Genomic DNA, 24,907 nt, shown 5'->3' on the forward strand with positions numbered 1-24,907 from the left:
ATGAGAGATGATGTATTTTGTAAGACATACCATTATTTCATGTACCACTTAGGTAAACAATGTCAATTAAACTATGACCATTAACTATAAAACACATTCTGATTTCACAGATGTTAAAATGTGAAAAAACAAAAGTGTTTTAAAATCAATAAAATAGGGCTGGGCACAGTTGCTCATGCCTGTAATCCCAGCACTTTCAGAGGCCAAGGCAGGAGGATCGCTCAAGGCCAGAAGTTCAAGGCCGGCCTGGGCAACACAGTGAGATGCCATCACTATATAATTTAAAGAAAGAAAGAAAGCCTGGGCCCAGTGGCTCACAGCTGTAATCCCAAGACTTTGGAAGGCCAAGGCGGATGGATCAGTTGAGCCTGGAAGCTCAAGACCAGCCTGGGTAGCATGGTGAAACCGCATCTGTACAAAAACCACAAAAAGTAGCTGGGTATGATGGCGCATGCCTGTAATCCCAGCTACTTGGGAAGCTGAGGTGGGAGGATCACCTCAGCCCAGGGAGGTAGAGGCTGCAGTGAGCTGTGATCATGCCACTGCACTCCAGGCTGGGCAACAGAGCTAACCTTGTCTCAAGACAAATTTTTTTTAAATCAAGAAAAGTCTTATTATTTACCATTGTTCACTTATGCTAATGTTTCTTACTGGTTTATTAATTCTAAATGACATTCTTTAACTTTTTTAAAAAAATTTTACTTTTGTACTTTTTGTAGAGACAGGGTTTCACCCCGTTGCCTGGGCTGGTCTCAAACTCCTGGGCTCAAGTGATCCTCCCAAAGTGCTGGGATTACAGGTGTGAGCAACCTCGCCCAGCCTCTCCAGTCATCTCTTGGTTGGCTGATGCTCATCCTCTAGTAGAATCCTTAGAAAGACAATAGTATTTACTGACTTCAGGCATGTTTGAGCCTTTATATTTGAAGCGCAGCTTTGCTGAATATAAAATCCCTTGATTTACATTTTCTTTCCTTGAATATATTGTAGGTGTTCTTTTGTTGATTTATGGTGTTGAATGTTGTTATGCTAACCTGATTTTCTTTAAGTAAACCCAAATTTTACTTGGATAAGCCTCTTATTGACCATTCTAGGTAAAGTTTCCCCATACACAGTGTGTCTTTCAGTTCACGTCACCTTCTATTTCAGGAATGGTCTACCTCCACCTCGCAAAGTGCTGGGATTACAGGCATGAGCCACCACACCTGGCCTGATTTTTTTAAAAGAATATCAAAATTAGGCCGGGCAGGAAGTAAGGAGTTTGAGACCAGCCTGGCTAACGTGGTGAAACCCGGTCTCTACTAAAAATACAAAAATTATCTGGGTGTGGTCTCAAAAAAAAAAAAAAGCAAATATCAAATTTAGATAAAAGTTATAAGAACAATACAAATATTTTTTCCTTCTGAAGTATTTGAAAGCCACCAACATGAATGCTCCATCATCCCTGAATACTTCAGCCTGCATTTCCTCCATATAAGGACATTCTCTTTTATAATTGTAGTATAACCATCAGAATCAAAAAATTAATATTCATAGATATGTCTATGAATCCATAGATACGTCTGTGTTTCCCTTTCAAGTTTATCAGTTGTCCCAATGATGCCTTTATAGGAAAAGTATCCAGTCCAGGATTATGCATTGTATTTACTTGACATATTTTAATCTCATTTAATCTGGAATAGTTCCTCAGCTTTACCTTGAGTTCATGATTGACACTTTGAAGAATAGGCCAGTTATTTTGTAGAATGTCCCTCAATTTAAATTTTGTCATGATTTAGGTTAAGATTATATGTCTTTGACAAGGATGTCACAGAGAGGATGCTAATTCTCATGGCCTTCTCTCAGGCAGCATATAATTTCCATTTGTTTCAGTGTTGATAGTGGTCACTGACTTGATTAAGGTGCTGTCAGACTTCTCCACCCTAACATTACTGCTTTTCTTTTTGTAATGAGTGTTTGATGGAGAGGCCTGTAAATGTCTCATTCATGGAATCCTTTTATTCAATGGGTTATGAATCATTCATCATAGTGTTTAAATATTCTCAAATTTGGCCAGCTTTGAGCCCCTTAAACTGATTCTTTTAACAGATTCTCCATCATTCTTTGAGCAGTTTTACTTTATGCCTCAATAAGCTATTCCAGACTCATCTTGTATAGTTGTCCTTCGGTATACATGGGGGATTGGTTCCAAGACTCCCTAGTACACCAAAATCTGCATATACTCAAGTCTCACAGTTGGCCCTGCAGAACCCACATACGGGGAAAAGTCACCCTCCCTAGCCTGCAAATACTGAATTTTTGATCCAGGTAAAAACATTACACATTTAAGTGGACCTGTGCAGTTCAAACCCGGGTTGTTCAAGAGTCAGCTGTACTTTCCAGCCCTGGAATTAGCGAGACCTCCAAGGAGCCCCAGTTCTTTTTAGAGGAGAATGCTGTTTGGAAACCAAGATCTGGGTACTAGTTGTACTCATTGCTAGTAGGGTGTTGCTTCTAGCCCTCATAGTGGATTGGACAGAGCTAGAAAATACATGTGTGTACACAAGTAGATCTAGATTCCAATCCAGCACCACAAAGTTCACCTTCAGCCTTTCCATTTTTATAATTCCTTTATCCAAAAATGAGAAACTTCAATATTTATTTGCTTGCTTATTACAGTCTCCTGACCCTGCTCTCTTCTTTCTGAGCATTTGGAGGGGAGAGGTGGTGACCAGAAGTAGAGCAATGGTTCACTTTTTTTTTTTTAAGTGGTAGTGGTAATAGTATATTTAAGGAACATAGGTGTTCCTTAAATTCTGCTATTGTCAGATATATGTTACATATTACAGTTTTTGAAATACAAAAGTGTTAAAGTAATTCACATTAGTGATTACAAAAGAAAAGTTACCCAAATCGTCTCCACAAAGTGTACTCACTATGAATACCCAGTGTGATATTCACACAGTGAGTGTACACCTGTAGGGTCAGGCATCTGGCAGAGAGTACACGTAGGAGAGAGGAAGCATCTGAAATCCAAATGCTTTGCCCTAAACATGTAAGGATCTAGATCTGGGAGATTTATTTGGAGATGACAGTTACTGTCCTGAAAAACAGCAAATCATTTCAATTCTTAACCAGAGCATTTTTGTGAGCGTATTTCTAATACAGCTACCACTTGTGTTTATGAAAAAAAATTAAAATCTTACATTTTCATCAAAGCCTTCTCTTCTGGCTTGTTCAGCCAAATCTCCGCTGCCTTTGCTACTGAAAACATAAAAATCAGAGGCAAATGACAATAAAAAAGGAAATGCCACCATAATGTACAATCAGATCTGTAGTAAGGATCTGAATAATATTTATTTCAGATAATGCTAATTATTTGGAAAATGTGATCATTAACAAGTTCTTCAGAGTGTCATATGTCATTAACTGAAAAAAAAGTTTATGTTCCACTGCCAGAGTTCTGGGTTTGGGAATTATTTTGACACCAAAGTCATTTAATAAATATAAGTGTAAATACAGTGTAAGTGTAAGTATTATCCATAAGTATTGTCTGTAAATGTTTTTATAGCCAAGTAAATGCATTTAATTTAGACTAAAATCGTTTCCTACCTTTTTAGAGGGACTTTATTGTCCCCTCCAGCTTTCTCTTACAGCTTTTTCTCAGTAGAATGGCAGGCATTATATTAATTTTAAATTAGCTACAATTTCTGATGTCCTCAGAAATTAGGAGGCACTCCTGGGTGTACCGACTGTGTATTTAGAATCGCCACATAGGTTGTTTGTGGTTTTGCAATTAAAACCTTACTCGAGGCTGGGCGCGGTGGCTCAAGCCTGTAATCCCAGCACTTTGGGAGACCGAGGTGGGCGGATCACGAGGTCAGGAGATCGAGACCATCCTGGCGAACACGGTGAAACCCCGTCTCTACTAAAAGATACAAAAAAAAAAAAATCTAGCCGGGCGAGGTGGCGGGCGCCTGTAGTCCCAGCTACTCGGGAGGCTAAGGCAGGAGAATGGCGTAAACCCGGGAGGCGGAGCTTGCAGTGAGCCAAGATCCGGCCACCACACTCCAGCCTGGGCGACAGAGCAAGACTCCGTCTCAAGAAAAAAGCAAAACAAAACAAAAAAAACCTTACTCATGGCCAGGCATGGTGGCTCACGCCTGTAATCCCAACACGTTGGGAAGCCCCGGTGGGCGGATCACCTGAGGTCAGGAGTTTGAGACCAGTCTGACCAACATGGGGAAATCCTGTCTCTATTAAAAACAAAACAAAACAAAACAAAACAAAAAAACAACCTTATAAGGTTCTCCTGTAATGTAGAACTTTAAAATGGTAAGTTAAACATTTGAGAAAAGTCATCTTACGTTTTTTTGTCTTCATCTTTTTGAGCTTTCTTCAGTCTGAATTTCTCGAGAACATTTTTGTAACTCTGGGCATAATTTAAAATAGTTTGAAAATTCATCAAAATAGGTCCTTTATTATTAATCTTTTATCAAAGTAAAATAAATATGGAATGCTTGTCCCTCTGGATTGCTACCCTAAAGGATTGTGGAGGTAAATACTATGATTATCCTTCTTTCACGTGAACTCATTGCTACATATGGTTTACACCTGCTGGTGAAAACACAAAAGGGGTTCTTCAGTTGGGGGCATTACTCTGGAACTTGGAAAAAGCAAAAATCTTTAAAAAGCATTAACATGTCTTGCGTTAAGGATGTTAACACTTTTAATGAATATAACCAACATCATATTCAAGTGATAGAAGATGGGGGAAAAAAGCAAACTAATTGGGGGACAGCTTAACAGTGTTTTTGGTTTGTTTTACATATTAGTTCTTGGGCAAAGTTTGTAAACCCCACTAACCCCACAGCTACTAGGACCTCTTCTGTGTGAAGTGCTATGCTTTAGAAACATGGGGTATGCAGAGATGGCCAAACTGGCAGGGGAGATATGACTGATACACACATAACTCTGCTACAGCTCAAACTGAGGTAGATACTGAGAGGAGGACAGGACAGATTCCACTTTTTGAAGAAGAATAGAGTGATATCAAGAGAGAAGAGCTGTAGGAATATTTCAGGGGTCAGAGAATGATTTGAGCAGAGGCTCAGAGGAGAGAGTGAGAACAAGCATGGTATAAAGCATAGTGCTCAGAACAGATGAGCCGGGACATACAGTGTTGTAAATAGAGGCAGAAAGATAGAAACTATAGTAAAATTATAGTTAATGAAGATAGGTTGGGACTGTGAGACTTGAGGATTTGGAATGTTCAGGTAAGGAATTCGGACTTGACAGGCCTAGGGAAACTGATAAACCACGTCTGGACTGGCACAGGGAAGAGGCTAGAATAGTCGGGAAATGTTACCATGGTGAAGGCTGGGAGAAAAGTACTGAAAGCCTCGTCTAGCAGCAGTTAGCATTTAAAGTATTCCACAAATGTAAACAAGAACTACAAAGATAAACTATACATGTGCCATGACAATAGACTATATAAGGGACAAGCAAACAAATTCTTTTCAAGTTTCTTGAGCCAGGAGTGACTTGACAGGATAGTGTCGCCATGAACAGAAACAGGAAAGTGAGGAAGACAAGACACATGGAGTTCTGAGTTTAGATTGATAGAAATGTAACAGCATCCAGAGCAAAAACTTTCCGGAAGGAAGAGAGGGTTTTATTATAATACTCAACAGTGCTTTGCATTTAGGAAATCACTCACTAACTATTTGATATATTACACTCTGAAATAATTTTGGCTACATTTTTGAAGCCAGAGAGCATATCTCACTTCTGTAGTAATGAAATAATGCGAGTATCAGTAACACTGGATCAAAACACAAAACAAACCCTGGGGGTGGGAGTGGGGAGAACACGACCACTTGGGATTAAGTGGTATTCAAACTACAAGAGGATAAACTGTATGAGATTTGTCTTAGAATTTTAATTAGGAAAGAAATTTGACTTACCTGTTTAATCATTTTACCAAGTTCAAAATCCGGCCTTCTGCCTATTGAATAATCAGCTTTCACTTCAGAATAGGTATCATTAATAATTGCCAAGAACATATTCTAGGGATAAATATTCAAATAATTATTTCAATAAAAATTTAGTTTAAATGTTAGTGATTTTAACAAGTTTCAGGTTTGTAAAATTGTATTTAAATTTTAAAAGTAGGCCAGGCATGGTGGCTCACGCCTGTAATCCCAGCACTTTGGGAGACCAAGGTGGGTGAATCACTTGAGGACAGGAGTTCAAGACCAGCCTGGCCAACATGGCAAAACCCCGTCTCTACTAAAAATACAAAAATTAGCCAGACATGGTGGCATGCACCTGTAGTCCCAGCTACTCAGGAGGTTGAGGCAGGAGAATCTCTTGAACCCAGGAGGTGGAGGTTGCAGTGAGCCGAGTAAGATCACACCCACTGCACTCCAGCCCGGGCGACAGAGCAAGACTCTGTCTCAAATAAATAAATTAATAAAAAAGAAACAAGCAAAACATCAAGTTTTAAAGTAACCCATATGCTCAAAAATGGGGAAATGACTATGCAGACAATAAGTAGAATAGAAAATGTGTGGTGTGTGGGTATGGGCAAATATGTTTATGGCAAATGAGAAAAGCAGAATGTAAAAGATGCATATGAACTGGTTATATATATGCAATATTACATAATGGAAGAAAATTTAGAGTGATGTAATTATGTGTTCATAAGGGTGTTTTTTGTTTGTTTGTTTTGGAGACAGGGTCCCATCCTGTTGCACAGGCTGGGGTGCAGTTGTGCGATCTCAGCTCACTGCAGCCTCCCACTCCCAGGTTCAAGCGATTCTCATGCCTCAGCCACCCAAGTAGCTGGGATTATAGGTGTGCATCAGCAAGCCTGGCTAATTTTTGTATTTTTAGTAGAGACAGCATTTCATCATGTTGCTCAGGCTGGTCTTGAACTCCTGAGCTCAAGCGATCTGCCTGCCTCTGCCTCCCAAAGTGCTAGGATTATAAGTGTGAGCCACTGCATCCAGCCAAGGGTATTTGTTGTTACTGTTGTTTTTAAATTCTATGAAGCTGTTTAAATTCACAGTCTTACTACAGCTCCTGCAACTGCTAATGTCCAGATAACACAAACGTAGAAAGGATATTCTTACCCCACCAGCCCACCTTTCACTGTGGCCCAGCTCTGTCACCCTAAGAGTCTTGTCTGTCACCAAGGGATAACTTCCGTGCCTGACAAAAAGTGTTTTCATGGAGGACAGTACAATGCCTTGACTAGAAAGGGAAGGTTCCTTGGTTAGGAAGCCCAAATAGACTTGTTCTGAGTGCATGTGAGAGATCCATCCTGATAACTCCTGAAAACCACAACGTGTTAAGTGTTTAGCTGTAAGGGCCAAAAGCCATTGCAATATGGGCAGAATCTTAATGGCCACATTCATGGCTCATGGCATGCATTGTCCCAGCCTGAAGAGACCTGGGACATTCAGATTATGTGAAGGATTTAGCACATTCCCATCTAAAACACCCAGAAATTAACTACTGTGATTAGATTCTCCATTGGACAACTTGAAAACAGTCACTGGACTAGTGAACCTGGATTACTAGGGATCCACACAATTCTTAATAAATGTAAAGTACCCTGACAGCTGAGCAGAAATAATAGTTTATTCTAAATGACTAATTTTATTTTTTATTCTAAAAAGTAAGAAATGTAAGGAATATATATCATTCTTACCAGCAGGAAAAAGAACACAAAAAAGATGAAAGTGATGAAGTAAATGGGTCCCAAGATAGGATTGGCTTGCTGAATACCAGCAAAATTAAAATCTCCAAGAACAATTCGAAATTGTGCAAATCTTTAAGAGAGAAAAACATTAGAAAACATATACCTTCATGTACATACATGACAACTGATGGGAGTTACTAATGTCTCTAAGAGGATATCTAGCAGCATATGGCATATGCTTTCTGACTTTAATTATGTTAGTACAGAGTTGCGTAAAATTGGATGTAGAAAATTCCCCTAAAAGAAAGACTTAAGGTACCTCGATAGCTGAATAGGTAATGTAGGAAATGACCGCTTTAATGAATGTGAACTCAGTGTTCATCTATAACTTTTTTTTTTTTTTGAGACAGTCAAACGCTCACCCAGGCTGGAGTGCAGTGGTGCCATCTCAGCTCACTGCAACCTCTGTCTCCCAGGTTCAGGCGATTCTCCTGCCTCAGCCTCCCAAGTAGCTGGGATTACAGGCGTGCATCACCATGCCCGGCTATTTTTTTTGTATTTTTAGTAGAGACAGCCTCACCATGTTGGCCAGACTGATCTCAAACTCCTGGACTTAAGTGATCCACCCGCCTTGGCCTCCCAAAGTGCTGGGATTACAGGCATGAGCCACCGCACCCAGCCCACCTATAACATTTGAACCTGAGATACCTGTTTACTAACTGGTTTTGGCAGTGGCCTCCTTGGCCGGCTATGCCTGTGCCCTTCTAAACATTAGAACTTTGAATTTGTTCAACAAATGATTTTTCAACTTGTAGAAGGTTTAGACCCAAGAGCCCTAAACTTTCTAATGTCAGTGAAGTGAATATTTGTCTTAAGTAACTCTTAAATTCTGATAAAATAGGGATGCCAACAATTTGTCACTTGCTAGTCTCAAACAAGTGCTGATAATAATACTCAACATGATCCTAAGGTTTATTTTACCCTTTTTGATAGCCTGGTTTGATAAGAAATACCACTTTAAAGTATTTCAAACCTTCCTTTTTCTAATTTTAAAGATGGAAAATGAAGAAATTAAGACTTTGAGTAGCACAGTAGTAACAAATAGAATTTTCTAACTTGAAAATCTTATTTTATTTTCTCATTATTAACTTGCAGTGGTCTCACTAGACATACCAGGAATATCAGTTTAAATTATGTGTGTGTGTTCTTTATTCTATGAGGAAATTTGGAAAGAATTTTTTTTGAGACGGTGTTTCCCTCGTCACCCAGGTTGGAGTGCAGTGGTGGGATCTTGGCTCACTGCAACCTCCATTTCCCTGGTTCGAGCGATTCTCCTGTCTCATCAGCCTCCTGAGTAGCTGGGATGACAGGCACGTGTCACCATGCCTGGCTAATTTTTGTATTTTTAGTAGAGATGGGGTTTCACCACGTTGGCCAGGTTGGTCTCAAATTCCTGACCTTAGGTGATCCACCCGCCTTGGGTTCTCAGAGTGCTGGGATTACAGGCGTGTGGAAAGAAATTTTTAATCGTATGTTGATAACTCTGCGTAGTTGGTCAGTGAAAAGGGAGAAAGGCTGCTTGTCCCTTATTGCTTTTGCCAGTCACATAAAAGGAGCAAAGAGCTTTAATGAAGGAAGAAAAAGCATTCAAAGAAATGGGCTACATGAAGTCCTCAGACTCAGAGTTATCTGAGATTCCATCCTCGGCACCTAGGTAAGACCTGACCAAATCATACCTAAAGTATTTATCTTGCTTTTAGTACTGGTTTGTAATGCTTTCCTCCATAAGATAGAGAAAATACTGAATTGGAAGGAAACCAAGTCTCACCACAAATCAAATATTTTTTTCTGGCATAGGAGAATAAGAGGTTCTGTTTTAGTGTTTCTGCCATGATCTTTTATCTTTTTATCTTTGAGTTGAAAAAAAAAAAAAAGATAAAGGAACCATTCTCATTCTTTTCTCCTCTCCAGAAATTAGCTTAGTAAGCAAAGCTTCCATTCAACCCTTTTCTGTCAGGAAAGTGTTAAGATACTTCTGCTCTGTAATAGTGAGAATGACAAAAACTGAAGCATTTACTGAATGGTTATAATCTCATAGAAACTGGAGGCTCCAAATACAGTCTCTCTTTTCTTAATCGGAGCTTAGTTTATCCATTTTGTTTCTTTTGTGCAAGCTGAAAGCACCATGACACCTCAACATACAGGGTTATACTGAATGAAAATACTGTTTTGTAACTTTCTGATGCCCCTGTTAACTTTAGATAGAGTTCTCCCTTATTGAATTATAATACCTAAAAGCCTGTTTCATAATAACATGCCATTTGTCATTAATAAGACTTTCCAGTCTCTCTCGGAGTCATTCATTGGGTCACTACAAGAGATTCATCTTTAACTTGAGGGTGTAGCAATTCAAGCTTCCTTTATGATGTATAGAAAGGTGACTAGATAGTCCTCTCCCTACACACACACACACACACACACACACACACACACACACACACTGTGCAGGCCCTGGACCTTGCCTCTGTCTCCTTCCTGAGAGGTGGCCAGTAACACAGTTTCTCAACTATTTCTTCTGGATCAGCGAAAAAAAAAACAAAAAGATTCTTGGAAGGTGAAAGAGAACCACAGGAAACTATTTCTCCCCTGTCCCCATCTAGACAATAATTACATGGGCAGAATCTGTCAGATGTACTACTTTGGAACTCTAGAGTCTGTTGAAGAAGGCCTGCAACTTCCAGGGAAAGGCTTGGACAGTAAATTGCAGTTAATTTTTGACCATTTCAGCTTTTATCTCAATAGCTATGCATCCCCTACTCATTAGCCTCATAGATGGGATCCATTCACATGTTTGTAAAGCAGCATGCATGTAGCTTATGGGAGCCATGTGGGGAAAAAATACCATGTCTTTCAGATATTGGGGATCTGTATGGTGACTGCTGATTGCTGCTTCTGATCGTGGAGATGCAGGCACTGAGGTGGGCAGCCATTCTTGCATCTCCTCCATTTTTGCAAGACCATTGTCCTTCAGCTGAAGCAATGTCCTTGGGATTTAAAGGGCTGTTATCCTTCCCCTACCTCTCACTTTATTCTTCTCTTTTCCTTTTTTGGGATCCAGACATTAAAGACTAGGACATTCAGAACAAACTCCGTATCAGGGGAAAGTTAGGAAGTCATTGTGCATTCCCAGGGAAGGGCATAGGCTGAGGAAGAACCTGAGAAGACCTTAAGTGTGCAACTCAGGGTGATCCTTGGCATGGAGCCAGACTATAAAAATAAAAAATAAGAACAAAAAATGGCAAACCCTGGGGAAGGGGAAGAATCTGATTTTCAAAGTTAACACATTATTAGATGCAAATGTCTGGTTTGAATTTTTATTATTTTTTATTTTTTGTACAGACATGGTCTCCCTTAGTTTCCCAGGCTGGTCTCAAACTGCTGGGCCCAAGTGATCCACTTGCCTTGGCCTCCCAAAGTGCTAGGAGGTTCCCAAAGTGCAATGGCTCCAAAATGTGAGCCACCACACTCAGCTTGGTTTGAATTTTTTAAAAATCACAAAATCACAAGACATACAAAGTTTGAATCTAAAAATTCATCAAAAAATCACTAGATACACAAACAGGGAAATATGAGCTATTCAGTGGAAAAAACAAAAACAAAACAAAACGCAAGCTAGTAGATACTGTCTCTGAGAGAGACCAGATGATGACCTACTAGACAAATACTTTAAAATAACTGTCTTAAAGATGCTGAAAGAACTAAAGGAAAGCATGGATAAAATCAAGGAAATGTGAACAAAATGGAAATATCAATAAAGTGAAAACCTAAAAAGAAACAAAAAATTCCAAGATGGAAAAATAATAACCAAAATGAGAAATTTACTAAAGAGATTCAAAGGAAGATTTGAGCAGGCAGAAAAAAGAATCAATGAACTTGAAGATAGGATAATTTACATTATGGAGTCTGAGAAACAGAAAAAAGAAGAAAAGTGAACAGGGCTAGGTGGCTCATGCTTATAATCCCAGCACTTTGGGAGGCCAAGACAGGTGGATCACCTGAGGGCAGGAGTTCCAGACCAGCCTGGCCAACATGGTGAAACCCCATCTCCACTAAAAAAACACAAAAATGAAGGCCAGGAGTTCAAGACCAGCCTGACCAACATGGAGAAACCCCGTCTCTACTGAAAATACAAAACTAGCCGGGCATGGTGGTGCATGCCTGTAATCCCATCTACTCAGGAGGCTGAGCCAGAAGAATCACTTGAACCTGGGAGGCGGAGGTTACAGTGAGCTGAGATCACACCATTGTGCTCCAGCCTGGGCAACAAGAGCAAAACTCTATCTCAAAAAAAAAAAAAAAAAACAAAAAAAAGAAAGAAAATAATCCAATTTAAAAATGGACAAAGGACCTCAATAGACATTTCTCAAAAGAAGACACACAAATGGTCAACAGATATATGAAAAAATGGTCAACATCACTAATCAGGAAAATGCAAATTAGGCCGGGCACAGTGGCTCACACCCGTAATCCCAGCACTTTGGGAGACTGAGGCAGGTGGATCACTTGAGGGCAGGAGTTCGAGACCAACCTAGCTAACATGGTGAAACCCCATCTCCACTAAAAATACAAAAAGTAGCCAGGTGTGGTGGTGCATGCCTGTAATGCCAGCTACTTGGGAAGCTGAGGTGGGAGAATCACTTGAACTCAGGAAGAGGAGGTTACAGTGAGCCGAGATCATGCCACTGCACTCCAGCCTGGGCAACAGAGCAAGACTCCATCTCAAAAAAACAAAATGAGATATCATCTCACACCTGTTAGAATGGCTCTTATCAAAAAGATAACAAGTGTTATTGAGGATGAAGACAAAAAGAAAACTTCATACACTGTTGGTGGGAATGTAAAATGATATAGCCACTATGCCAAACAGTATTGATATTCCTCAGACAATTAAAAATAGGACTAACATATGATCCAGCAATCCACTTCTTGGTATATGTATCTACAGGAAATAAAATCAGTATGTGAAAGAAATATCTGCCCTCCCATGTTCACTGCAGCATTGTTTAGCCGAGATAGGGAATCAACCTACATGTCTATTAATGGTTAAATGGATAAAGAAAATGTGGCATATATAAACAATGGAACACTATTCAATCTTTGAAAAGGAGGAGATACTGTCATTTGTGACAAGGATGAAACTGGAGGACCATCACATTAAGTGAAATAAGCAAGGCACAGAAGGACAAATACTGCATGATCTCAGTTACATGTGGAGTCTGAAAAAATTGAAGTCACAGAAGCAAAGGGTAGAACGGCAATTGCCAGGGGTTGGAGAGGTGGAGTTCAAGGGAAATTGAGAGATGTATGTCAATGGGTGTAACATTTCAGTTAGACAGAATAAGTTCTGGAGATCTACTGTATAGCATGGTGACTATAGTTAATAATGATACTTGAAAATTGCTACGAAAGTAGATCTTAAATATTCTTACCACAAAAAATGATAAATATGAGAGGTGATGGATATGTTAAACATAGCCTGATTTAATCATTTCACAATGTATACATATTTCAAAACATCACACCATATAGCATAAATATATATAATTTTAATTATACCTTAATAAATCTGGAGGGGAAATAGATCATGTGATCCAGCAAATCTGCTTCTGGGTACATAACCAAAGGAACTGAAAGGAGGGTCTTGAAGAGATATTTATACATCCATGTTCACAGCACTGTTATTCACAATAGCTAAAATGTGGAACCAACCCAAATGTGTATTGACAGATGAATGAATAGGCAAAATGTGGACTATACATATAATAGAATATTTTTCAGCCTTTTTAAGGAAGGAAATTCTGACTACATGCTACAACGTGGATGAAACTTAAGGGCATTTATGCTAATGAAGTAATCCAGTCACAAAAAGACAAATAATATATGATTCCACTTATATGTTGTACCTACAGTAGTCAAAATCATAGCGACAAAAAGTAGAATGGTGGCTGACAGGGGCCAGGGAAGGGGAAAATAGGGAGTTATTGTTTAATTGGTATAGAGTTTTTGTTTTCCAAGATGAAGAGATTTGAAGAGAGATGGGGGTGATGGTTGCACAATATGAATGTACTTAATATCACTGAACTGTACACTTGGAAGTGGTTTAAATGGTAAATTTTATGTTATATATATTTTATCACCATAAAAATTTTGAAAAAAGAGCTTAAAAATGCCTTCAGGGCAAATAGCTTTGGGTGCTGGGCTTACTTCTCTGGGTTGTGGCCTTCTGACTTTGACCCAGTTATTACTCACTTTCTTATTAATTTTTCATTGTTTTTTATGTCATCCAGCTTTTAAAATTGTCCTCAAGAGGAGATTGATCTGAATAGCCTAACTCGTCATTACCAAAAACAGACGTCCTCTCATTAACCCATTCCAAAGTTCTCTGCCTGTTCTGTGCTTTATACTTTTCTTTCCTCTTCACTACCCACGGTAAGACAAATTTCCTAGGCTCTGTAAATTATTACATCTGTATTCAATGCCAATTATTACCAAGTTTTATTATTATTTTTATTATTTTAGAGATGGCATCTCACTCTGTTGCCCATGCTGGAGTGCAGTGGCGTGATCATAGCTCACTGTGACCTCAAACTCCCAGGCTCAAGTGATCCTCCTGCCTCAGCCTCCTGAGTAGTTAGGAATACAAGCATATGCCACCACATCCAGCTATTTTTTATTTTTTGTAGAAACGGAGTCTTTCTATGTTGCCCAGGTTGGTCTTGAACTCCTGTCCTCAGTGATTCTCCCATCTTGGCCTCCCTAATGCTGGAATTATAGGTGCCATGGGGCCCAGCCTAAAGCTATTTTAAAAATACGTGTTTGGCAGATTAGCAAAGGACGATCAGGTCAATATCAATAAAAATATTAAGATGCAGCCCTCTAAAGAAAACACTTAAGATTTCTTTTGGCTGGGTGTGGTGGCTGACATCTGTAATCCCAGTGCTTTTGAGATGCCGAGGCAAGAGGATTGCTTGAACTCAGGAGTTCAAGACCAGCCTGGGCAACATGGCTAAACCTTGTCTCTACAAAAAATACAAAAATTGGCTGGATGTGGTGGCACACCCAGCTACTCAGGAGGCTGAGGTGGGAGGATTGCTTGAGCCCAGGAGTTTCAGGATGCAATGAGCAGTGATAAGGCCATTGTACTCCAGCCTGGGTGACAGAGTGGAGACCCTGTCCAAAAAAAAAAAAAAAATACCAAGAGAATAAATACTATAGAGACATGGGGGACAATTTCCATTGTCTTAGGTAAAATTATCACTTCCAATGAAAAATGGAAAATTATTTTTCTAACTTGACCTAGTAACACCTTAAAAATGGACACCATCACCCATTTGGCTCCTTCAATGCCAAACCCTAATTGGAATGTGATAGATATTTAGCCATCAATGAAAATATCAGCCAGGCTGGTGGCTCATGCCTGTAATCCCAGCATTTTGGGAGGCCGAGGCAGGAGGTTCACTTGAACCCAGAAGTTTAAAGCCACCCTGAGCAACATGGTGAGACTCCCTCTCTACAAAAAATAATAAAAATGTAATCAACCAGGTGTGGTGGTGCACACCTGTAGTCCTAGCTACTTCGGAGGCTGAGGATAGCTTGAGTCCAGAAGTTTGAGGCTGCAGTGAGTGAAAAAAAAAAAAAATCAAACTAACCTTAAATATATTAAAGCTTATATTACTACTTATCATAGAAGGTTAGACCTTTCCATTTTTTTGTAAGAAAATATAGAAGATATAATTACATTTATACTAAGAGCTTACATGGAATTCTGAAAAGTGGAAAAGTCATCAACTTGTGATCCAAAAACAAGAAATCCTAACTGGGCATAAGCAAAGAATATTATAAAAAACATGATGGCAAATCCTACTATGTCTTTAATACAACGGGACAAGGTTGATGACAGCTGAGACATTGTCTTGTTAAAGCTTATGAATTTGAATATCTGAAAAAGAACAAAGTTAATTGAAATAGGAGAATATCAAAGATGAAATTACTTAGAATAAATTAATTTCAGAAGAATTCTGCTTTGAATTAAAGGAGATATTTAATGATAATCATGGGTGTTTGAGGATTTGCCAGCAATCATTACAAGGCCAAACTTCTGGGGTTTTTTTGTTTTGTTTTGTTTTGTTTTGTTTTTTTGAGATGGAGTCTCACTCTGTCACCCAGGCTGGAGTGCTGTGGCGCGATCTCGGCTCACTGCAACCTCCGCCCCCTTGGTTCAAGTGATTCTCCTGCCTCAGCCTCCCTAGTAGCTGGGATTACAGGCATGTGCCACCATGCCCGGCTAATATTTTTTATATTTTTAGTAGAGAGGATTTCACCATGTTGGCCAGGCTGGTCTCAATCTCCCGAGCTCAGGTGATCCGCCCACCTCGGCCTCCCAAAGTCCTGGGATTACAGGCGTGAGCCGCCACATCTGGCCAACTTCTTTTTTTTTCTGTCATCCAGGCTGCAGTGTAGTGGGGGATTACAGCTCACTCTCACCTCCACCTCGAGGGCTCAAGGGATCCTTCCACCTCAGCCTCCAGAGTAGCTGGGACTATAGGCGTGCACCACCACACCCGGTTAATATTTTTTGGTATCTTTGGATTTCCCAGGCTGGTCTCGAACTCCTGGGGCCAAGAATCTACCCGCCTTGGCCTTCCAAAGTGCTAGGAGTACAGGTGTGAGCCACTGTGCCCGGCCCAAACTACTTTTAAAATTACTTAATAGTTGAAAAAATATTTTTCCCCATGGCTTTTTAGTTTAATTTTTCATTATGCTATTACACTGTATTATGTAATATAATAAAATATAAATACCTTTATCCACGCAAAAAAGATGGTAATAGCAATTATATTATTGTAATAAATGTGCCAGCATGCAAGAAAATAGAAATCTGAATATTGTTCAGTACTTTTCAACAGCTGTCCAAGTAAGAGAAAAATTTGTACATTACAGTATGTGTTGAAGGAAACAGCCACAAAACACAACTAAATGGGGAAATAAGAAGGGTTAAATTAGAGAATATCTCTACCTCTAAATATCTTACAGCCTATGAGGAAACACAAAAAAAGTTCATCAAAAGTTTAACAAAAAGGGAAGGAAAGATACGACATATGCTTTTACATAAATGGAAATAACCCTCAACTTATGCAAGTTTAAGGTAGCACTAATTATTATAAAGTTGAAAAATATTAATTGCTTGGCCATCCTAACCTATCTAAATCTTTGTTTCTTTGAATCGTAAAGCACAAATGTATAAAATGATTATGTAACTCTGAGGCCATAAGGATTTCTGCTCTACATAATACTTAAAAGCTAAACATTTTCTACTGTGTAATACTACAAGAAAACAATTTATAATTACAAAAAATAAAATCTTCTGGAACCTTTTAACAACCCTTTAAAAGAGTATTTCAGAACCAGGTTGTTTTAGCTATCAGAGCTTTACAACTGACATGAACATTTTCCTTTGACTATTCTTGCCTGAAATGCTCAGATAAACATTTAATGTTACATCCTTTGTAAGATATTAGTGGAGTTACCAGAGAGGTAGGTGGCATACTTTCTGACTCTCAGAAACTTTCAATCTGGTTTTGGGAAACAAGGCTTAAATACTTGATTGCCTATAATTAAGGGCCAATAAGGGTGAAAGATTAGATTGTATAAGCTAGAAACACTGGTTCTTTGTTCATGAGACCAAGCTCTTTAACATTTGTCTCGGCCTGACTAAATCTCTGTTTATTTCAGTACATTTCATTGACTAGAACTGATGGTCTTTGGTGTGTCTTTCAGGGACTGTTTCTCCAAACCTGGTGCCCTCTGGACCCACAAGGTCCCCTCTGGCTGCTCACCCCTGTCAGTATTCTGCTTAGCCTTGTCTTTTGTCTATTTTTTCAAAATTTATTATGAGGAGAAAAATAGATTTGGCAACACAGATTATTTTAAACAGCCTTGCCCCCAAAGACCCGTGACTGGTGAAACTCAAGGCCCTGAAAGTAATACATTTTTTGAGTGGGGGTAGGGAGACCTAGACCTACTGTGCACATTAAAGCATAATATTTCTGAAATCACCTTTCCCTGTAGGTTTATGCTGACCCTCCCAAGGACCAAATCAGAAGAAAATAGATCTCTCCCTCTTGGAGGCACACCATTAATAGTACAATTCCCAATTCATTTTATGTTTGATACTTGTAGGTTTCAAAATAAGTTCTGGATGGAATAGAAGATTCTGTCTTTTTACACCTCCTTCATTGGTAGGTTCAGATGTGATCTCCTTCAACCATACGCGTAAATATATACTCACCAGCAAAAGTAGCAATTCTAGCCAGTTCCAAATACTTTTGAAATAGGCAGACTTAAATTCTTTTATTTTTTTGACTTCTTGCATTGTGAAGACAAAAAGAAAAATACAAAATGTGATTTCACAGGAAGCAATAAAATAATCATAGTAGCTAACATATCTGAGGAGCTTCACAGAGTAAAACTGCCATGAAGTAAGTATTCCTCCAGTCGCCGGGAATTCTGCCACCAATCTGTAAAATCAGGTTTGTGAAAGCAACTGTTCATTTCAAGCATTTATATTTCAGTACGTAATGTGAAATTTTCAGTCAATGATTATGTGTGCTTTAATGATAATCAGTTTTTTTTTTTATAAAGTATGTTTCCTTGGAGAAATGCATTCAATTTAAACCTCTTCTAGATTTACTTATTTCATAGTGGCTCCACTTTTTCTATACCTGAATATTCACAGTGGTCAAAGACCAATGTAAATGAGAAAGCAAGTTGTGATTTTTTTTTCAGACATTCATTCTATTTGGTGTTCAGCTTGCTTGTTCATAACTGGAAATATAATTTATGTCCATAGGAGAATGATATGTTCAAGAAAATGCTATACCATTAGTTACTGTTATTAGTTAGAACTCTTCCCCAATATACATAATTTTTGAATACTTCAGAGGGAGGACATACATTCTCCCTCTTTAGATGATCAGAAATGCTTGCTTCTAAATGTCAAGGTCACATATTCTACTAAAGCAAATGTTTTCTGTTGGATGCTGGATGCAAAAATCTATATGCAGACAGAATAATAAAAATTAAATCCAACACTACATATAAAAAGATTTTGAGGTTCTCTGGTGTTCTCCACAACTTCCGATAATTAAGAATTGGTGGTAATTTAAGGAACCAGCATTTCTATCACAATATTACAATTTAATTATCCCTACTAAAGATTTTAGCAAATGTCATTGGTACTCTTATAAGGTGCTCCCAAAACAACAAAAACAAAACCTCAGTTAACAAATAAAACTTACATCTTACACATACTAGGTAGTGAGTGAAGTGAACTAAACTCAATATTATGATCTGAAGTGCAGACTAATCAAAAAGGAAAAATAATATTCTGTTTAATTTGCCTGATAATTATACAAAAATGAAAATAAACGGATAAGGTATAAGTAATATGCATCTATACAACTACTGATTAGATACTCCAGTTAACAGTTTCAAAGTCTGCTGAAGTTTCTAAAAAATAACGTTTTAAAAGGTAACAGAATAAGTGTAAAACTTTCAGAGAGGAAATCTGGACTTAATCTGATATTACAAGGACTTCTTCATATGTCTTAAAGCCAGTTACCTCAATGCTTCCATTCTTGTTTAGGACATAAAAATAATTTGTATTCTTCACTTTATCCTGATCAGGACTGTTGGGAAAGGTGAATGAAGTTGGTAAAAAGCTCTGATTCTCTGAGAGAAAAGAACTTTTTTTTTTTTTTTGAGACGGAGTCTCGCTCTGTCGCCCAGGCTGGAGTGCAGTGGCCAGATCTCAGCTCACTGCAAGCTCCGCCTCCCGGGTTCACACCATTCTCCTGCCTCAGCCTCCCGAGTAGCTGGGACTACAGGCGCTGCCACCTCGCCCGGCTAGTTTTTTGTATTTTTAGTAGAGACGGGGTTTCACCGTGTTAGCCAGGGTGGATCTACGATCTCCTGACCTCGTGATCCGCCCGTCTCGGCCTCCCAAAGTGCTGGGATTACAGGCTTGAGCCACCGCGCCCGGCCGAGAAAAGAACTTTAAAATAAAAGGTGTAACATCCATTGGCTGCTTAAGGCAGTTCATTTGTTTTATTCATTTCTATATATTTTAAAGGCCATGGTGTGTTTCACTCTCCCTGTTGCACGGGGAGCAAAATCTCCTAAACTCCAATTCCATAGTCCATTCAGGAAAAAATGTTAAGACTTATGAGATAAAAGTGGCTCACTGATATTAAAGTAATTTTTTTTTAACTTTTATTTTAGGTTCAGGGGTGCATGTGCAGGTTTGTTATATAGGTAAACTTGTGACTTGGGGGTTTGGTGTAGAGATTATTTTTTCACCTGGGTACTAAGCATACTTCCTGACAGTTTTTTTTCTGAGCCTCTTCCTTCCCACCCTCCTCCATCAAGTAGGCCCCAGCGTCTGTTGTTCCCCCTTTTCTGTCCATGTGTTCTCATTATTGGGTTCCCACTTATAAGAACATGTAGCTTTTGGTTTTCTGTTCCTGTGTGGGTTTGCTAAGGATAATGGCCTCTAGCTCCATCCATTTCTCTGCAAAGGATATGATCTCATTCTTTTTATTGCATAGTATTACATGGTGTATAGTAGACACTGTTGTTTGCCTCTCTAGCAGTCATTATCCCATTTTTTTCTAACAGAATCTTAATTGTATTCAGTCTTCCACCCATCCCAGATCACTTAGGGGAAGCTGATTAAATCCCCAGGCAGATCCAATCATGGTAATCCTTTACTAAGTGTTTGATTCTAGAGCAAATCCTTTTCTAGTGCTTGATTCTGACTCCCATATTGTTCAAAGATCAACTATACACTGAATTTAAAAAACATCCAAAGCCCTCACATCTGAACCCACCAATGAAGGAGGTATAAACCCTTATTTGGGTTTTGTTCATGCTTGTGCTGAGATTAAAATCCTAAGGTTTAAAATAAAAATAATGTAGGCTGGGCACGGTGGCTCACGTCTGTAATCCCAGCACTTTGGGAGGCCGAGGCAGGTGGATCACCTGAAGTCAGGAGTTCAAAACCAGCCTGGCCAACATGGCGAAACCCTGTCTCAACTAAAAATACAAAAATTAGCTGGATGTGGTGGTACACGCCTGTAATCCCAGTTACTCAGGAGGCTGAGGCAGTAGAATTGCTTGAACCCAGAAGGCAGAGGTTGCAGTGTGCTGAGATCATGCCACTGTACTGCAGCCTGGGCAACAGAGCTAGACTCCATCTCAAAAATAAAATTAAATTAAAAATAAAAAAATGAAAAATGTGGTTCTACTGTCAATATGAAAAAGTAACATCACATTGTTTTATTATTTCAAAATTTATTTAGGAACATGGAGATTACATACAATGTTTTATATTGTTTAAGAATAGGTAGTCTCATTTCTTGTCTTTCTGCAGCTTCAAAGAGCTATCATTTAGTCTTGATAATTTCCTCTTCTAATCAGATCATTAAAATCTGTTGGTTTCCTTTCAGAATGGCTTCTTTATTAAGTTACTCATTTTTGTCTCAAGAATGAACAATTTAAATTTCAATGAGTAATAGCAGCCAGCATCCCAGAAATGTTAGAGCCTATGGTATATTGCAAAAATAGCTATAGTTCTTCACATCTTTTTGCCTGGCCTGTCACCCAGGAGAGGGTGTACTGCCCCAGCCCTTGATGCTGGACTCGACCATGTAAATTTCTTTGGCCAATGGGATGTTAACAAATATGATGCAAGCAGAAACTTGAAATGAGTTTGTACATTAGAACTTGCTCTTTGGGACCTCTACAATTGCCATGAAAAAGACATGCCTGGGCTAACTTGGACCCAGGAGAAGGATCAGATACACGTAGAGCAGAACCAACTCAAAGACACATGTGTGGGCCCTGCCAAATAGCAGCTATATTGGCAAGCCTAACAGAGATCAGTCAAGCACAGCTGGATCAATTGAACTCTAAACACATGAGAAATATTTATTGTAAGCCACTACACTTGGAGGTGGTTTGTTCCCTAGGAAAAGCTAGATACAAGACCTAACTTGGGCCTCAGCTCTCTACCTCTGAATCATTTAGGAGGCTTTTGGTTGTAACCAAAAACCCCAACTTAAATTGGTTTAAACAATCAAGAAATGTATTTCTGTCACACAGCAGCAGTTTCAGAGATAACAGCAGACACCATCTGTGGTAAGTTCACAGATCTAGCTCCATTTCTTTGAGATGGCTTCAGTTTTGCCCTCCTTTGTGTTAGCTTAGTATCTTACGCTTCCCCAGATGATTGTGTACAAGCAGCAACTGTGATTATATGTCATTGATGTCAGTAAAGAGATAGCACCAACCAAAGAGAAAAAAAAAGTTATTCCCATTAGTCTAATTGGGTTACCTTAGGTCACCTCCCTAACATGGACCATGCTAATTGATTTATGCCAGGCCAAGCTCAATACACTCCAGCCTGGGTGACAGAGTGAGACTCAGACTAAAAAAAAAACCATAAGGAAGAGAAAATATATTTACTATTCACTAAGTGGGTCTTCATAATGATCTTTATCCTAGTGGCCTTCATACTGAGTAGGCTGAGGAGGAGGAGGGGAGGAGGAAGGGAGGGTCTTGCTGTCTCAGGGGTGGCAAAGCGGAAGAGGTGGAGGAGCGCATTCAGTGAAACTTTACAGATTTTACATAATAATTTTTCTCTTTTTTTTTTTTCATTTTTCTAAAAATATTTCTATACAGTACCAGTCCTTCAACCCTTTGCTTTAGTTTCTGTGCCTATATCATTGAAGGGTCCATGTCATAAAAGAAGTCAAAAGCAGTCTTGAATAATCGGAACCCTTCTCCAGATGTCTAATGTCCATTTATTTTCTGTTCTGTTTCTATATTTTCCTTCTCATCATTTGGCACTGATTTGGAAGCACCCATCTCCATCAAGGCCTCTTCTGTTAATTCCTCTGGTGTGGTGTCCATTAGCTCTTGATTTCTCCAAAATCAGTATCCTGAAACCCTTCACCCTCCCACTTTTTTTTTTGCCACATCTACATCTCTTTCATGATTTCTTTGATTGACTCTGTCATAAATCCTGTGAAGTCATGCACATCTGAACAGTTTTCTCCAGCAGGTATTTATTGTTTCAGGTTTGATAGCGTCACAGTTTTTAATAACAATGATGGCATCTTCAATAATGCAATCCTTCCACACTTTCATGATGTTCTCTCTGTTGGGGTTCTTTTCCGTAGTGTCAACAATCCTTTCTAAAGAGTACTGTGTGTTATGAGCCTTAAAAGTCCTCATGATCCCCTGATCTAGAGGCTGAATTAGAGATGTTGTGTTTGGGGGTAAGTAAACCACTGGAAAAAGCATCAATGGAACCATTCTAGAAAAAGAGTTCTCATTGTCCAGGCCTTCTTGTTGTACAACCAAAAGACTGGAAGCTGGTATTTTATGTTTTCCCTTCAAGGTTAGGGGGTTAGCAGTTTTATAGATAAGGGTAGTCCAGATGATAAACCTGACTTCATTTGCACAAAACAGTAGAGTTAGCCTGTTTCTTCCAGCCTTAAATCCTTGTGCTTGCTTCTCTTCCTTATTAATAAATGTTCTTTGTGGCATTTTTTTTCCCCAGAATACGGCACTATTGTCTGCATTAAAAACCTGTTTGGGCAGATATCCTTTCTCCTCAATGATTTTCATAATGACGTTTGCTATATTGTCTGCTGCCACTTGGTTGGCAAAAGCTAATTCTGCTATCTTGACATTTTTGAAAGTGAAACCTCTTTCTAAAAGTATCAAAGCAATCATTGCTGGCATTAAATTCTCCAACTTGAGATCCTTCACTTTCCTTTTACCAGTTGCCATATGATTACTTTTCTTTTCTTTCTTTCTTTCTTTTTTTTTGAGACGGAGTTTTGCTCTGTTGCCCAGGTTGAAGTGCAATGGCACAATCTCGGCTCACCGCAACCTCTGCCTCCCAGGTTCAAGCGATTCTCCTGGCTCAGGTTCCTGAGTAGCTGGGATTACAGGCTGTGCCATCACGCCCGGCTGATTTTGTACTTAGTAGAGACGGGGTTTCTCCATGTTGGTCAGGCTGATCTCAAACTCCTGACCTCAGGTGATTCGCCCACCTCGGCCTCCCAAAGTGCTGGGATTACAGGCGTGAGCCACCGTGCCCGGCCGACTTTGCTTTTCTTAAATCATTTAAAATCTAAAGGTATGCCTTTCTTATAGCAATCCTGCATTCCCACAGAAGCTGCATTTTCAATGAGATAAAAAGGTATTTTGCAAAAAGTGCAAGCTTTTCACACCTGCTGGCATAGCTGCAGCAAGGGCTTCATGAATTTCACATAGAAGCTGCATTTTCAATGAGATAAAAAGGTATTTTGCAAAAAGGGCAAGGTTTCCACACCTGCTGGCATAGCTGCAGTGATGGCTTCATGAATTTCCTTTCCTTCCCCCTGCTTCCAGGGCAATGGTCCTTAGTCTCTGGATTCACTTATCTTGAAACGGGGGACAACTGCAGCTGCAGACATCAATTTATGATACATATCAAGTAATTCAATGTTCTCTTGTAATGTCATGACATTTCTCTACTTTGTGGGAGCACCCCCAGTATCACTAGTGGCATTTTGTATGGGTCCCATGGTATTATTAAAGGTTTCTGGTATTGCAATAAATACGATAAAAAACACATGAGAACTATGAGAGATCACTTTTTTACTCAGATACACAATTTATTGGAGAGACAAACTGCTTATGTGAAGATGGTGAGCATCACACGACAGTTTAAATGGATACTCACAACACTAGAGTTCACTGCAATAGCAACAGGAGATGGCTACGAAATTCTTACACTAGTGCAGTGTGTACTCTAATTTTATGCAGTTATGATATAGTACTGCATCTTTTGTTTACATTTTTCTTGACTGCAAATGGTGCCACATGTTTATGTGCATAAGTTTTGGCAAATTTTAACTTCTTATAATAGATTTGTGTATACTGTGTGATAGTAAACAATAAAATAAATGAGTATCTACAGGTATTTCATGCATTCACGACATGCCTAACTTTTTCTTAATTTTTTTTTCAGTATTTCTAGGCTACATGGTTGGTTTGGGAGTTTTTTCAAATTGTCACAAAGGTCCAAAAATTTTCCAATATATTTACTGA

The 24,907-nt window shown here is 39.0% G+C and overlaps 1 protein-coding gene across 1 annotated transcript in view; it reads right to left on the minus strand.

Annotated features, from left to right (window-relative positions):
- Positions 1–24,907, minus strand: part of PKD2L2 (polycystin 2 like 2, transient receptor potential cation channel) — a 46,354-nt gene that overhangs the window by 7,859 nt on the left and 13,588 nt on the right. Inside the window, exons 6-12 of the mRNA XM_033181123.1 lie at positions 18,033–18,261; positions 16,546–16,716; positions 15,502–15,683; positions 7,694–7,814; positions 5,943–6,044; positions 4,344–4,408; positions 3,183–3,240 (exon numbers count right to left, since the gene is read on the minus strand). Of these exons, the coding sequence (XP_033037014.1) occupies positions 3,183–3,240; positions 4,344–4,408; positions 5,943–6,044; positions 7,694–7,814; positions 15,502–15,683; positions 16,546–16,716; positions 18,033–18,261 (928 nt within the window). The remainder of the gene's footprint in view (positions 1–3,182; positions 3,241–4,343; positions 4,409–5,942; positions 6,045–7,693; positions 7,815–15,501; positions 15,684–16,545; positions 16,717–18,032; positions 18,262–24,907) is intronic.

The sequence above is a fragment of the Trachypithecus francoisi genome, unplaced genomic scaffold, assembly GCF_009764315.1.
Source record: "Trachypithecus francoisi isolate TF-2019V2 unplaced genomic scaffold, Tfra_2.0 Lachesis_group2, whole genome shotgun sequence".
NCBI lineage: Eukaryota > Metazoa > Chordata > Mammalia > Primates > Cercopithecidae > Trachypithecus > Trachypithecus francoisi.